The sequence below is a fragment of the Phymastichus coffea genome, unplaced genomic scaffold (assembly GCF_024137745.1).
Source record: "Phymastichus coffea isolate CEN01 unplaced genomic scaffold, Cenicafe_Pcof_1.1 PCOF00081, whole genome shotgun sequence".
In the NCBI taxonomy this organism is placed as follows: domain Eukaryota; kingdom Metazoa; phylum Arthropoda; class Insecta; order Hymenoptera; family Eulophidae; genus Phymastichus; species Phymastichus coffea.
In genome coordinates this window covers 337,474-354,149 of record NW_026706892.1, presented here as the reverse complement: position 1 = coordinate 354,149, position 16,676 = coordinate 337,474, and the positions used below count along the sequence as shown (strand labels likewise).

Here is a 16,676-nt window from a genome sequence, read left to right as displayed (position 1 = left end):
GGTCTTGATCTTATTGATACTTCTTTTTTTTTGGCGAGAGATGAATCGACGCAGACGGACTTCTGAATTTTGATGCTCCACCTTTCTTCATCGTCAGCGAATCTTCTAATTGGGAAGGTTTTGCTGTAAATTCGTTATACTTTGGTCGAAAGCTTTGGACGTTTCTTCGCTCGAAGGAGTTTGTCGATTTATGTCAGACTCGTTCCGCCCGTATAACGTCCTCGATATTTTATTTTGTTTTTTTTTCGAGCGAAAATCGCGCGATATCGCCGCGTCATCCCATCGTAAGCGCACACTTGAAATAGCTCACGAGACGTATTGATAAGTGTGCAATGGGAGCGCGACAATCGCCAAGAGTCAGATTAACAATGATGAGCATCGCGTCGATGCAATATCAAGCTCGCACGACATAAAGCATTGCAAATTAATGAGCATAAATTCAGAGCTCTCTGGAAACAATGAAGCGGAAAATTCATGCCGATTAATTTTTGAATTATAAAAGTACGCGTGGCTATCTGCCACTGCTGCTACTTCCACGCTTCGAACAGTGCCGTCTATCAAGCACTCGTGTGCAATCAAATTCAGTGTATTTCAATGGAACATAGCGATGCCGAGGACGAGTGCATTGCGACAAATCAATCAACGAGAATATTAAAGGCCTTTCGTCGTCGTTCGTTTGCACACTCATATTTTCGTTTGATCGAGCGCAAAGTGTAATTGCACGCACCAGGATTCTTCGTTCTTTTTTTCTCTTTTTTTTCACGGCGAGTGTTTGTGTACGCAGGGAAGGGTCTTTCTTCGTTTACGTTCTCGCTTGGGATAATAATTCTTTGTCGTGTCCAGTGCACGCGCGCGCGCACATAACGCAGACCGCGGCTTCATATCACGCCGAATTAATTTTTCCTGCACTAGTTGCTTCGGCCGGACTGATTGAATGCCGCTTTTGTTTGAGTTTAATAACGTCGCGCTTTAGTTTTTGCTGTCGCGCGGCCCGCGGTTTTATGTTTGAAGAGCCGAGTGGCACGCGCGACAACGAAAAGATTCGTTTGACGTGGATTCAAATACCCATTGGTTTGCTCTGTGTGCTCGCGTGTGTCGCGTAATATTTGCTGCCGCACGCGCGCATTTAAATAGACGCATAATAGAATTTTCCAAACGCCAGCGCGTAATGCATCTGCATTCGCGACAAAAGCCAGAGAAACGGCGGATCTCGAGCGTTATCGCGCCTCACTTCCTCATCCAGTTCGGCGAGTGTATTTCAATGCCACGGGATTAAACGAACGGGATTGGGCATTATCGTCAGATAGACGCGAAGCTATAACGCGCCGGTGTTTAACGGCGCGCACGTGTACGCGTGTTTATGTGGCTAGGTCGGATAGCGAATTAATTATTGCCATTTCAAAGTTTCAATGTCTCGTTTGGCATTCTCCGGAGGCGGCGTCGGCGCCGGCGTTCAGCCATGGCGTTCCACAAATGCTTCATTAAGTCAACATGAGCTCTCTGTCTCGATGCGCGCGTCTGTCTATAGCTTGCGCCGCGAGCGTTAAATGCATTGTTAATGAATTAGCTGGCATGCGACCATTTTCGTGTGAAACTCGCAAAGAAATAATCGCGGCAGAATCCAAGCGAATTGTGTGTGATCGTTGAATTTCTCAGCACGTGCCGCAACCGCAATCATAGCGATCGTAAGATCGAGGCCACAGCAGCATATCTCTCTCTCTCTCTCTCTCTCGCTCTCATGATTCAGCAGCAGCATCAAGCGCGCTTGCGGAAAATTTCAATTTCGAGAAAGAAGCTCCAGTGTTGGTCAAAAGGCCGGGGGCGTGCTGTGAATCGTACCCGCTCTGGCGTCGATATGTACAAAAGTCGCAAAAGCATTAAGATCTATTCTTCACGATTGACCTACTTTCTAGTTTCTTCTTCTTCTTCTTCTTCTTCTTCTTCTTCTTGCGTGTTTGTTCGTTCGTCCGCTGCAGCTTTAATCCTCATATATACGCGTTGCAGATTTCATGCGAGAGGGCGGTAAAATTAGCTTAGGCCAAGTTCGTTGAGCCAGAGAGGGAAGACTCAGACGCTTGTTTTACAAAGTGGATTTCGTTGTCAAAGAGCGCACATACATACATAGTGAGTCGCAACAAGGATACCCACACACACGTGCCCCTTCGACAAATCCACTTCTCAAAGGATCAAGCTTGCAAATTACGGCCAAACTCTCGTGGCAAACTCGCATATTTCACGTTTGATACGACTCGCTCTATGTAGCGCGGAGTTTCTCGTGCTCTCTGAATTGCGCACATGCACATCCCACGCGCGCGCACACGCGCGAGAGTGAGAAGATGACTAAAAATTCGCGAGCTACGGATTTGCAGAGAGATGTGCGCCAGCTTTCTCTTGCGTGACTGCACAAACTCGACTTTGTGTGGCCATGCGAGTTTTACGAACGCGCGTGCACGTGTGTTTAGCGCTAGGGCAAAGTTGAATGGAACGCCATTGGCTATTCCGAGTGGTGGATGGTACCTTACTCATCTCACGCATCCAAGTTGAATTTGAAAAATTTTTTCTATTTACCGCTAGCTCGAAACTAACTCGGGTATACATTTTTCAACGACGAACGAACGTGTAACAATATTTCCGCGGCTACGAGAAAAGTAAATTGCGCGCCGCGGAAAATTTCCTTATACACCCCCCGCTCCCTCTTGCTGCCGCAATAAAACTCAGCAGTCATATACTTTGTCCTACATACACGAGCGCACGAAACTCCGTCCCCCGACAGTTTGCATCATGAATGTCTTTTGCACTCTAGCGCGTAGCGCGCGCGTGAACGAAGAAAAACAAAAAAAAAAAGGAGGCCCGCCCGTGAGCTGTCGAGAAAAAGCGCGTAAATATTTGACCGACATGAGCGCGTGCGATACTCCAAGTAAAACAATTCGCTGTGGCACATTTCTTGAATGCAACTGGCTTTTCGCTCTCACTGTTTATATCGTATGCAGAGATCGAAGAGTTTGCGGGCGTGTAGCCGCGGCAACGCGTATAGGCCGCAGATACAGATCGCAGTTTCTCCTCTGTTGACATCCATTGATCACGCGCATGAATAATTGATGGATATATGCGTAGTTGCCGCAAGGCCGGAGAGAAAGCGAGAGATAGCCCGCGCGTGTGAATAATGCATACATCCGGGCAAGAATATGCGCCGCAGACGACGAGGAGGAGGATTGGACTAAGGCGACATAGAGTTGACGTTCGACGTGCCACCGTCTAATGAGACTCTCTCCCTCTGTGTATCTCGGGTTTGTTGCCACTGTGCACGCATACACGCACACATCTACGTTGGGAAATAACGAATCCGCATCAAGGCGAGAGCTCTTCGTTTTCGACCTACTTCCTCGAGGGCCTGGGTAGACTATTTTTCCGGGCAAAATTAAACGCAAATATACGCCTAGCAGAAATACATCGGTGTACCGCCGGATCGATCCGAAGACAAGACGAAGCTCGAACATCCACCCCCTAGGTGGATTAGGAAACTTGCAGGTATATTCGGGTCCGTAATTAGTTTTACGCGCGCGAAAGAGGATTAGCGTTGGGTTTTGAGAAAAGCTATACGCCATGCTGAAACAAGCAGCCTGATTTCATTTTTCCGCTTTATGAATTCAATTTTCGAGCGCTACCCTCTCGATAATGCTAGAGGTAGCGTCTCCGACAACGCCCGAATGCTAATTTTCTATTGGATACTCGCTCGGGCTCGCAAACTTTTGCTTTTGTTTTTGTTCCTGCTTTGTGCGAATGCTGTTATAGTTTTGGGGATTATCGGGCTGATTGGTATTTCAGTATTGTTGTGCGAAATATGACTTTTTACTTTCGAAATATGCAGGGACATCATTTCGTTTGCTTTTCGGCATTCGAATAAAAAGAACATTCTCGTTGTTTCGGCCCTGTGAACCGATACGAGTTTTCTACCAAAAACATTTACGTCTCGTAGTATCGCTTAATATTGAAATATTAATATATTTAATTTTATCGAATTTATTCTACTTTCTGCGCGAACGCAATTTTTTTTTGTCGATCCGTTCTACAAAAAGAAGCAAACGAGAAAAGCTCTACGTCGATTCTCGTTTTCCAAGGCGATTTCAATCAAATTAACATAAGAGAGAAAGCTTTTCATTTGAGAGGGCATGATTAAGTTTGATTCCTTTGAATAAAAAAAAAGAAAAAAAAACATTCGTGACAACAAACGATCTTCCAATCAAAGACAACTTACATCAACGACTTTCTCTTTTTCGAAAAGCTGCTTTGATGACAGAAAGGCTCATAAAGTCAAACAGAAATTAATTTCCCCTCGTCGAAAAAAGAAGAAGGAGGAAAAGAAGAAGAGGCATCGAAATGAGAGTTGTTCGTCGTGTCTGGATAGGAAATGAGAGGCGCGACGCCGAAGAAGAGAATCGACCGTAGCTTCATCGGATTCCGGCGGCAAGAGCTAACTCGATCACATAGACTTGGTAGCGTGAACGAGAGAGAGAGAGAGAGAGAGAGAGAGAGAGAGAGAGAGAGAGAGAGAGGCGAATATTTATCGCTTGCTCGCGTTCTCGTGGAGCCTAATTCCTTCGCGCCACAAAGCCTATTCCCCTCGGCGCAATTTGCGCGACACCTCAAAGAAGTCTTCTCTCTGCGATATTGTCTGGGGGAGACGACGCTTCGCCAATTTCACCACTCACGGAGAATATTCTTTCAACCGACGACGCGGACGCGACGTGATATTCTTCGAATTGAGTTTTGTTGGGAATAAGCGTCATTGCCAGGGCCATTGTGCGACTGAAGTCTGTCTGCCTAGCGAACAAATAAAAAAGAAAATGATCGGGCATAGGATGTTTTTTTTTCGTCGTCGTCGCCGTTGAAAGGGTGCGTCTGGAGTAACAAATGTTGCTTTTTTTCATCGTTACCCGATCGATATTCGCGAAAGGGACATTCGATGCGCGCGATTTTCCCTTTATTATTTAAATAGCAATGTGCAATTCACACTGAACAGAGACCAAAAGAAATCTAAAATTGAAAATCGTTTTCGCATTTTATTTTTCAGGTTCGGTGAACGAAGCAGGCGTATTGACCTTGCGCAATGGCAAGCAAGAGAATGTCGCTAGTCGGCGGAACAGACGAACAACGACACTGGCACCTTTGTCGTCATCATCGCCGTCCTCGGAGCAGCAACAGCAGCAGCAGCAGCAGCTGTCGAGTACTCTGGGCGTGACGAGGAATGGTGCGACGACGACGTCGAGTCCCCCGACGGATACCGAAACGTTCGTCGAGCCCGCGGCACTTCTTGCCCCCGAGGATTGGCGAACCAACTCTTCGTCTGGTGACAGTATCTCCCTGTTACAGACTGCTACTGAGCAGCCTATCGAACTCGTTGTCAAACCTCTCAGCAAGGTCGTTTTACCTTGCGAACTTGAGGGAAATTACACCAGTCTTTTCATGACTGCTGTTAGGTGAGACTTTTTCAAATGAATCTGATACACATCGAAAAATATTGTTGGCATAGATTTTCTTTTGAACGTACGATGGAAAAAATAGTGAAATATTTTTCTTTTGTCACCTAAAACTTACCTACAATTGACGTTAAATATATTGAAGCCGAATGCATGAAAGAGAAGCACATGAAAAGATGGAGAGTTTCGATTTGAATTCTCGATAAAATCGGAGTGAACAGTACAACGTCTCCTTATGCTCTTTCAGGAGTTTTCATTTAAGTTTGTTTGAATCTACTGCTATTAAAATTGATTAATCTGTATGTATAACTTCTTGGAAACAAATATTTTTAATTTTTTTATTTAAACATACTTTGGTATATAATTTGGTTTCGACCTGCTTTACTATATATTGGAAGTATTTATTAATTGCACGTTAAAGTGCGTTTATTAAAAGCAAATTTTAACTAACATTCAATTTTTCGTCGTCGAAATTTTCATCGAAATTGCGCATTCTTGAATTTTCTCAATTGTACAAATTCAATTCGACGGCTATTTATCTACAAACATTGTACAGATGAATATATAATAAACGTATGAACAAACGAAATAGAAGAATTTCAATTTTGATGTAAGAATAACGCAAATACTAATAATTTGTGCCGCGCGTTTTCGACTCGATATATCTTTAATAAATATATTTGAAGATGAAGGGAAATGGATCGGTCGATAATCGATAATGAATAGGAGTTACAGAATACGTCCGGCGAGTTGGTTGCACGAAGGTGTCGCCGTGGACATGATAACTATTGACACAAGGACGGAAATGAGCGGGACGGGACATCGTTACATTGGCGACTCGTCAACGGCGGCATTGCACATCGACAACGTGAGACTCGAAGACGATGGGACCTGGATCTGCCAACTAGAAGACGACCGAGGTAAACTGGTCGTTGGGAGACCTGTCAAACTTGTCGTTCTTGGTGAGTTTTCGTTACCATCTCTCTCACTGCATGTTATACACCTAACTTTTTGATAAGTTTGGGACACTAGCCTTTGAAACTGTGTCATATCCTCATTTGACTTGGCGAACCTTTGCCTTGTAGATAGGACTCTGAGATGTACTTGCGGAATTATTTTTTTCGACTTGAAACTGGATTGCGGAAGTATTCTCTTGAGAAACAGAAGCAAGAGAATATTTTTTCCGAAAGTTTTATTTTCAATGAGATTTTTCTTTCGTCCGGGACTTGGAAATGCTCTCATATACATACCGTAGCGTACAAGTATCCACTTAATCAAGTTCTGCGAGAAATACTTGACTGCTTGCTGTTCTTAATATTGCAGTTGTAATTAATAACGAAGAGGTGGGCTTAAGATTGCCAGTTGTATCGGAATAAAATGTTTGTATAATAATTTTAAATATCAGAGAATCACAATCAAGTGAACGCTAACAAAGTTTGTCACGGCGACAAATGAAATTTAAGGGTGATCGTCAAAATCCATCGAACGCAAAAAAATATTCTACGCTTGGAAAAAATATTATGTCTTTCAGCATTATTGACGTTCTCGCTTTAAAGGTCCGTCATAAGCGGTAAGGAGCAACAACAGCGAGCCAGCATAAGCGGCGGTATATGCACGTATAACGCAAACGCTTAGGGCGGTCATCGCTTGTGCGCGTATTATGGTAAAGTTAAATTGAATTCCGAGATTCCTTTGACGAGACCCCGCCGATGCATATTAATCCTTCTCTATACGTCTGAGCGATGAATATGCATAGTATCAACATTTTTCCACCCTCTCGCTCTCCTTTTCGAATTATGTATAATATTCTCGTCCATCCGCAAACCACTTTTGTGTTGAAAGTGCTTTGCTCTCTTTCTCTCTTGTGTTTCGGTTTAATCCACTTTTCCGCATTATTACGCTATTGTTTTGCTGAAAGAGGGCGGAATATGAGTGTTATTCTTTTTCGCTGTTACACCGCGATAATTTTAGGTTTTATAAAGGGTCGGATTATGATACGCCAGTCGAGTTACTTGGTAGCCGCGAGACCTCGTATAAAACTTTTCCAACATTTTCGCTTGAATCGTTAAATTCGCAAAGTTTGATTTCCACTTTGGGTCTTCCCGACGACGACGACGACGCCATACCTCTCATACCGTATATTTCCAAAAGTTAATGCTTTCCCTACTACTCCTTTTTTGTCCGATAAGTGTCTATAAAATTTTCATTCTTTTAGAAAATGCGAGCAAAGTTGTCGCGCCGAAAGATTTAAGACTGCTCGTAAACTACCATTGTATTTTTCATAAAATGTCAGGTTCGAACTTTCTTTAAGATATGTGGGGTTCATTATCGTTTGCAGGATATACGATAATTGATACTTGTTTGCTTTCACTTTCAAATAAAACGAATTTTATATTTTTGAATAATTTTCCAAGACTTAATTAATGCAATTATACTGATTTCTAATTTGTAAAAGTTGGGTCAGACAGACTACTTGGAAGTTTCCTTGAAATTTTTTACGGACATGGGAAGACTCTTTTAATTTTCAACTTCCAATAATAATTAACTTAGCGAAGTCCTCTATCTAGTCGGGTCTGTGATAGCAAGTTTATCGTCTCTAAAATAACTACCTATCAAAATTATAAAAAGTTGAAGAGCTCACTACGCGAGGTAATATGAAACATGGAAAGTTCTCATTGTAGTTGAACCTTTTATAGAATTTAAATAAAGGAGAGAGATACGACAAGTCGTCTTATCTAAAACTGAAAAGTAATTTAATTTTGAAAGTTTGAAGCTACCGTTTCATATAATATTTCTTACAATATTGATTTTTGATTTTTGTACTTTGATAACTTTGTTCGCGGATATTGCATGAACATCGATGAGATTTTCACGCATTAATGAGATAAAGTACTTTATTACGAAAATCAAGTCTTATAATTTCAATATAAATGTAATCTTCGCGAAAATGAAATAAAAGTAACGAGCTCTCTTCAATTTTTTGGATAAAAACTTTAAAATTACTTGATGTAACTTTTCGTATTATATCCAAGCTATAAATATAGAAAATAAAAGAAAACCGACATCGCCACGAAACTCGTACAGAAGAAAATCAAAGCAACGTTCGCTAGTATTTTTTTTTTGTTAATTTCTCCAGAGTGTCATACAAAAGTCAATCGTCCACGAAGGAAAAAGGGGGAGACTCGACTGACCACTGTCTTCCTATCTCGCGAGAAGAAAACACAAACTCACCTGCGGGCGGTAAACGAAAAAGGGAGCAAATTGGTAGAGGACTCGTGGGAGACAAAAGTGTAACCGGATAAAGGTAGCGGCGCGGTCGGCCCTATTAAATCCCAGTGTAATTTTTCCTCTCTTTCGTGTTCTCTGTCAGCAGGAATTCGATTTACAGCTCGTCTGTCAAGCGCCCCGAGAGCACTGAGATTATCCTCCAAATAATCTCGCGAGAGATTCCACTTAGTGTTCAATCGATCAGGCCCCTCCTGTTGCCGCGCGTTTTTCTTTTTCTCATTCTCGACTTCGAAACGACGACGAGCTTGGCTCCGTTCTCTCTAAACTTTCCTTATTTAGCCGCGAGGCTTGATTCAATCGACGCAATCAAAGTGTCGATTGCCCCGCTCTCCTTTCACGGAAAGTAGCTTGGGTTATTTGCATTTGACCTTTGATTGGATTTAACTTCTGATGATTTGGCAATTGATCGAACGTGTTTTGTGATCCAGGGTAGGGATATCGATTGCTTTTCGATTAGAACAGGAAACTGCCGTTTTCAAACTAACTCGTTCACTTGTGCTGGAATCAAGTTGCAATGAGTTGTTCCGCAGAGCGTTAATAATGAATGAATTGGTAGTTTTGTTGGGATAAAACGATTGTCAATCACATTGAATATACGAAATACCTTCCTTATCGATTAAACTTGCGTATTTCACAAGAGAAAATATAATCCTGATAAAATCCGAATGATTGGAAATTATTGAAACGTAAAATAAATATATTTTTTTAGTCGGAAATGTTTTAAAGTTAAGTATTCCAAGTTAGTGATTTGCTCGGTCTAGCTTTGGATGAAAGTTTTATTACAAATCAACAATTCACAAAGATGAACATTTGCGCCATAAATATACGAAAGAATAAATAAGAGAAATAAAATGAAATACAAAATAAAAGCAAGAAGAATAAAAACATTGCAGTTCCAACCTACACAGCATATAACGTCGCGCGAAAAAATTGCTCAGTCTTGCAGTATAAGTTTAACATGCACGAAATTCCGTATGCGTAATAATCCTGACTCTGATGCTAGCTCTGGAAACGATAGGGTAAACGAGCCGTAGCGACAAACGCGCGGGTGGTGGTGGCTTTAGCGTTATGACGTGGTAGCCACGGCGGCACTAGCATATAATGGCACGAGCGGGAGATGCAAATTCAGCACGTGCGCCGACTCCGCAATCGTAGTATATCGATGCGCTTTTTGACGCGCCACTGTCTAAACCAACCGCAATTTATGATCTTCTCTCTCGACCAAAAGCTCACGCGAGGGCGAGGGAGATGGCCCACCGAGTCTTTTTGTGTTGTTTTGTTTTGTTTTTTGAAAGCCAGGCCAAGATTAATTTTCTTTTTATTCATAAGCCAAAAGCTCTCAGTTTTCACGCGCTTTTTCCTCTCTCACTACGATATGTGAGAAAGAAATGGGGCTTGAAAAAACAGGATACTGCAAAAATTTTTGAATAAAAATAGACAATTTCAACTCGATCAAATAAAAGTCGAGCAATAAAATTTTTCATTCGTATTTTCACGATTCTTCTGTATAACAGTCATAATTTAGATTTGCTGCTCTCATCACCACAAAATCCGTTCAAAATATATCATTCTATGACAATAAATAGGCAGTACAATCAGATTACGTTTGAGTATATCAGCCCCGGAATAGAAAGAGAGAGAGAGAGAGAGAGAGAGAGAGAGAGAGAGAGAGAGAGTGAGAGAGAGTGAGAGAGAGAGAGAGAGAGTGAGAGAGAGTGAGAGAGAGTAAGAGAGAGAGAGAGAGTGAGAGAGAGTGAGAGAGAGTAAGAGAGAGAGAGAGAGAGAGAGAGAGAGAGAGAGAGAGAGAGAGAGAGAGAGAGAGAGAAGTAAATACTTAGGCGAAATATGTCATTCGGCCGACCACTAACCGGCCGTTGATTGGCTCTCGGAGTAGAGGGGCAGTAATTAATGGAAGAGCCGTGTCGCGGCTGATTGCCTTCGAAGCTCTGCTCTCCTCTCGGTATATAGCAGCTACGCACTCGAGGTGCCAAGCTTCGTCTTTGACTTGAAGCGAGAGGGATGAGAAGCGAAAGCGAGCGAGAATTGCGTTTCCGACCGGGCAAACTAGGTCAAACTGGGATCTCGAAAAATCATCCACTGTGCTGCTGCTGACTATTACGAGAAATTTCCCCCACCATTTTCCTCGTTCCATTCTGTCTGCAGATGGTTAAATATTTAGTCAGCACTATCGGGCTTTTCGCTCTAATTGCTATTCAATTTCGCGAGTACGTGAGAGAGAGAGAGAGAGAGAGAGAAAGAGAAAATTTTGATGTGCGGCTGACTAAAGATTTACTTTATGTACTGTCATTTTATGAAATACGATGTAATTGTCAATCAAACGCTATTGAAGGATTATGTAAATGCCGAAAACTTATTTTGTTTACATTCTCTATTTAGCATCTAATTCGTAATCTTTAAACACCAAAGAGCAGACGTAACACAATAGGATATTCCTGGAAAATAGGAATATTTCATTAGAAAGGAGGAAGTCAGATGTGCTCGTACATGCATGGCATCAAAGTCGCGTTCATGCGGGATAAAAGAAAAGAAAAGAAAGAAAAAAAAAAGATCAGAGCCGTCGAGCACCAGTCACAAAGGTAACACGGACGCGCGAGATTAAAAAATTCGAAATGAAAGTCGCGCGGGCGCATGTAGAAGGCAGCAGCACCGTTGTAGTCGCACGTGCGCGCGCGTGTCGTCGTCTCTCTCGCGACTTTTCACTTGCTTTTTTCAATCCCAATCGTTCGTAGAAAGAAGAGCGAAGATAGAATAAAGAAAAAAAGGAAAGAAGAGAATTCCATCGTACCTTTTTGTTGGAAGTCTTCCGCTTGAGCGAGGAAGTGTGTAGGTTCGAGAAGAGAGAAAAGAAAAAGGAGAGAGAGAGAGAGAGAGAGAGAGAGAACGCGCGCGGCCAAGTGGAGTGGTCAGTCAATAGCCCGGAGCTTCCGCACACTCGAGGAGCTGTCATTCGAGCCAAAAGCTTTCCCAGTTTTACGACGTTATAGCCCCGAGTGCATTTAGCGCAAGCCTCAGCAGAAACGCACGTCTTCCTCTCTCTCTCTTTCTCTCTCTTTCTTTCTCTTTCTTTCTCTCGAAGCGACGACGAATGGCTTTTCCTATCGATTTCCTCTACGGACTATCACCACCCGAACGTGCTCCAACCAACCAAAACCCTCTACCGACTTGGTCAAGAACATTCTAATCGCTTACTTATTTTTCTACTCCTCACTATTTCTTAGTTAATCCTTTAATACTATTTCACTTCCCACATTGTTGAATATACATCGCTTTGGCGTACAAACCTTTCCATAGATCCAAAAAAATAAACGAAAATTTACTAGTCAATCATTTTGTATTGCATCATTCGCGAAGCTTGAGAATCGTGAAAAATGCGCTGTAATCGGTAAAAAGGATTTTTAAACGGACATCGTGAATCTCCTGTGTGTAAAAAGCAGCGCAAATCTCTTTTAAAGGTAAACATTGAAAAGTCAAAACGAATATCTTATTTATTGTATTATCATCTTCAGGCGTGTTAGATATCGACTATCCGATCTAAACTTTCGGATGTTCTCGCTCCGACTCTCGACTTTATAGTTAGCGATGATTGGCACGGCCAAATGAGAGAGGCGTAATTATATCACGCTTATACTCTTTGAATGAAAGCTAACATGGATCTTTCATTAATTAATCTGTTAGCTTCTGCGCGTTATTTTATTAACTCTGACTTGTGACGGCAGCTGGTAGTGCATTGTATTCGGCATCCTATTTCTTTTTTTGTCTAGTCGTTCAATTTCATCTGTCGTTTTTATACTGGAAAATATATAATTGAAACAGCGTCGAACGAACGAAGCTGAAATGAATGAAGAAAAAAAAACCGCGATGTTCTTTCGCTTTTCAACGATAGAGCTAATAATCCCTCCATTCAATTTTGCTGCGACGTAACTTATCGGAAAAGTTCTTTTTGGCCGAAAAAATCGAGAAAGCGTGCGATTACCATTCATAAAGCGCTTGCACCCCCTCCTTCCCGTTTATTGCTTGGACTTTTCACGCTCACTATCACACCCTTTATTTTACTCTCTTTGGTAAGTGATTATTTCCTCTCTCTTACTCACTCTCGTCTAGGATTTTTATGTTACGCGTGGCGTGCGATAAAAATCACGAATGTAAAATTTCGCTTCCCTGTCGTCTTGATACATACTCGGCGAGAGAAGAAAAATTACCGGCAGCTGTAGTGCTGCATTATTTAACTGCTCGAAGATTGTCCGGAAGAGGGAGAGAGAGAGAAAAGGAAAGAAAAGTGGCCTTCGTGTTTTGTGCGAGTAGTGCTGAAATATACGTACATCTGTGCGGATCATTTCGTTGGATGACTTTTTCTTGGTTTACTCGGATTTGCCGTTGAGGGATAAAGTAAATAGTTCACTCTCGCTCGCGAGAGTAAGGAAAAAGAGGAACACTCTTGAGCTATTTTTGCTGTGGTGATACGCGCAGCGTGCATTTAGCAAGCCAACGATAACATGTGTATAGTTGGTTGCATTTGCGAGAGCTGAGAATTTCTGTGTAAATGCATTCCCTTTCAAATTTTTTTTTAGATTTTTCGAAGTGGACTTATGCCAGCTTTTGCCGCAATTTTAAAAAGAAGTTTAAATAAAGTTAGCATAAGTTGTGGTAATAGTGGATTGCAGAATTCGTTCCCATTAAATACCGAAACTCGTGATTGAAATAAAATTTTAATAAAACTTTTCAAATATTATATTCCCATTGGGCATTTTCAATAGCTTTATCGCAAATAGAAGAGTGATATTGAATGCTTAATTGGAAATAAACGCTACAACGTAAATGATTCGAAAGAAAAATCTCCATCTATGCGGTATTTTTAAATAAAATAATTGCTAGTAGATATCGTAGCACGTGACGTTTAATTTCTACCGATGTTGTCGTGGAAAGAACAGATTGCTTTACATTTACGTACACAATACTACATTCAGAATATAGGCGGTCAATGAAGCTTAAAAAATCCGTCGTATTTTATTCGAATAGTGCTACTCTCTGCAGGCTCGTATATAAGGAGAATTATGGGTGGGAAACTCGCTGGAAAAGCTCAGATTATGAATATAAGAGATGTGTTCCGCGCGTGAGTTATAGTTTTTCGCCGCGGCCCGTACATTTTGCACGCTCATTTGCCGAACTTTGCCGAAAGTCACAGTCGGTTAAATTTTTATCCTCGCTTAACGCCAATGCTGACTTTCATTTCCGTTAAAGAAAAAAAGAACAGAGACAGGGAGAAAAATGACGTTTAATTTGCATTATCTAAGCGCTTACAATCAGGCATACATTATGTACGTAAACAATATACGGCAGCATTATCGAATCAGGCAGGCAATAATTGATCTTTGCAAAATTGTGCCCTGCAGGCGCAATGAAGCCTTAATGAAGCCGCAAGGCTTGAGTAGGCGCGCGCGCGCGCGCATGTGTGTGCGCGCAGTCAAAATCTCGTTACGCTCGCGCATCACGCTTGCGCCCGAGCGAGGTGTTATCCATTAGACCTCCTCCTACCCACCGTGTAATTTATTATCCGGTATATATCCATCAGTCGCATTATTCGTGCAAATCGATGACCCATGAACTTTCGAATTCGTCTTTTTTTTTTATTTTCTTTGAAATACGAACGCACTCGCCGAGGCGGCAGAGTAGTATTTTGCATTTAAAAGAGAAATCTGACAAATTCACGTGAGAGATATCAAGCTGCGAGCGCGCGTGTCTGTCCGATAAGCTGAGAGAAGCGACGCGGCAATGTACTTCCACTTTGCTCAGGCTAGCTCGTTTATCACTCTCTCCCTCTGCGAGAGAGCTGCGTGCATTTTATATTCCATTCGCTACTCTCACTTATACCGGAGAATTCTTCTGACACGATGCTATATATGTATATAGAGCTATGCTTGATATTCTGAGTGTGCTTGGCTTCCTTTGAGCAACATAAGCGATGCGACGATTAGAAGTGACGCAGTTGAGATGACGATTTTTTTTATATTTTCGATTGTCTCGGTGTATTTCTTGTGTTATTAAGGGATTCTTAATGAAGAAATTAGGCACAGAATTTTAAAGATATTTTGAAGAACGAAGGTTGTCTGAAATACTTTGAAAAAAAAAAGAAAGAAAAATAAAATTGCATCGATCGAATAGGAAATAAGCTATTTGATAAATTTATTGACATAAAAGCAAATAAATCAACGCTTTAAAAAATTCGAATTTTTTCTATTTCCAAGGTTGCTAAGCCTAAGTTTGGCAACAGAATAATATAATTCAAAATATTAAATAAAGCATGGCAGCTTTTCAATATTAAAAAAATCTCTTTTTCTTCGTTATAAATTTATATTAAGTAATAAATTATTTTTTCACTCATAGAATCAAATACATCTTTTATACTTTTGAGTGCGTGTGCGTAAATTTTGTTATTCACTTAGATTTTTACCAAAACTTTGCCATTCGATTGTTCAATTTCAATTCCATCTGGATTACCGATATAAGAGAAAGTATTATGAATATGGTATCAGTGAGTTTAAATAGCTTTATCAGATTAATTTATTTATAAAATGTTGTAAGAATCTTACCAATTAAGGAATAAATTAATAATGTATTAAATAACTCATTAAAGTATCTGTTTTTAATAAAGAAGCTTTTAGCAAAAAATACTGTCTATATCACGTCTTCAAAGGTTTTCATAGAATAATGAAGAGTTTTAACGCAAAAAAGGATGGTTAAAACTCATGAATAGTAAAAAGAACGCAGAGTGTAATTTCGTGCATAAATTAATTTTGATAATAATGTAAAAGAAAAAAGTTTCATCGTTCCAGAGACTATAGTTAAAAAAAAATTACGAATTAAAAAAAACTATATAAAAAAAGACGAGGGATACATAGTTTCCAACACATTATCACGAGAGAGAGAGAGAGAGAGAGAGAGAGAGAGAGAGAGAGAAAGTGAAAATTGAAATTCCTTATACAGCAAGTCAGATTCATCCTTTTGTTTGAAAAAAAACTCCTAGTCTCTTCATTTTAAGTTAAAATCAAATTAGGAAAATATTAACACGCGAGAAGTTAATGTATGTCGTAGTATGTATGTAACTAGTAGTGCTAATGCATTAGCTTCTCTTTTTCGCGTGTGGCACACATCAAGTGCGCGCACGCGCACTCTCGACAAAGGAAAAACGACAAGGTTTAAATGAAGTTAGCTCACTCTCTCTCTCTCTCTCTCTCTCTCTCCCTCTCTCTCGCAATTAAAGTTACGCCTAGGCCTGATTCTCAAAGGCAAAACCACTTCCCTCGCTGCTGCTACATCGCGACGTCAATCGAGCAAATTTTAATTTTCACGACACGAGGACTTTGCACTCATTACGTCAACTCGTTGCCCCACTCGCGCGTGTGTTAATGCGTTCCTTTTTTTTTTCTTTTTGTTCGTTCCAGCTGAGTGGCAGAACCTGTTGCGCCGAGCGCACGGCATCGACTCTTTAGCACTAGTACCCGTTGCTATCCCAACGAAAATTCATGAATAAATACACCGAGCCAAAGGCTGGTGTTGGCTCGCATTGCTTGCTTGAGCTTTTCTACTGCTACGTCTGCGCTCGTGAGGTTAAAAATCCAGTATCTAGCTACTCCGACTTAGCCGCTCATGAGCGGATAGCTTTGCGATTATTGTTCTCTTTGTTGATTTGTTATGATACCCTCTTATATTTATCTTATTCGCTGGCATATTTTTATTTGATTTGAAATTCATCTGATATTATCGAATAATATTATCGTTTTGTTGATCAGCAGTCCAGAAATAGAAAGCTTAAGAAAATTTTTGAAAGCAAAATATTACCAAATGTCATTTTTGATTGAGCTCTTACAACTCGAATATTTATATCGATTTGTG

The 16,676-nt window shown here is 41.0% G+C and overlaps 1 protein-coding gene across 3 annotated transcripts in view; it reads left to right on the top strand.

Annotated features, from left to right (window-relative positions):
• Positions 1 to 16,676, top strand: part of LOC131668616 (hemicentin-2) — a 153,653-nt gene that overhangs the window by 76,148 nt on the left and 60,829 nt on the right. For all 3 annotated transcript variants that reach the window (XM_058942944.1, XM_058942943.1, XM_058942942.1), the window contains 2 exons: positions 5,072 to 5,477; positions 6,204 to 6,439. In XM_058942944.1, the coding sequence (XP_058798927.1) occupies positions 5,072 to 5,477; positions 6,204 to 6,439 (642 nt within the window). The remainder of the gene's footprint in view (positions 1 to 5,071; positions 5,478 to 6,203; positions 6,440 to 16,676) is intronic.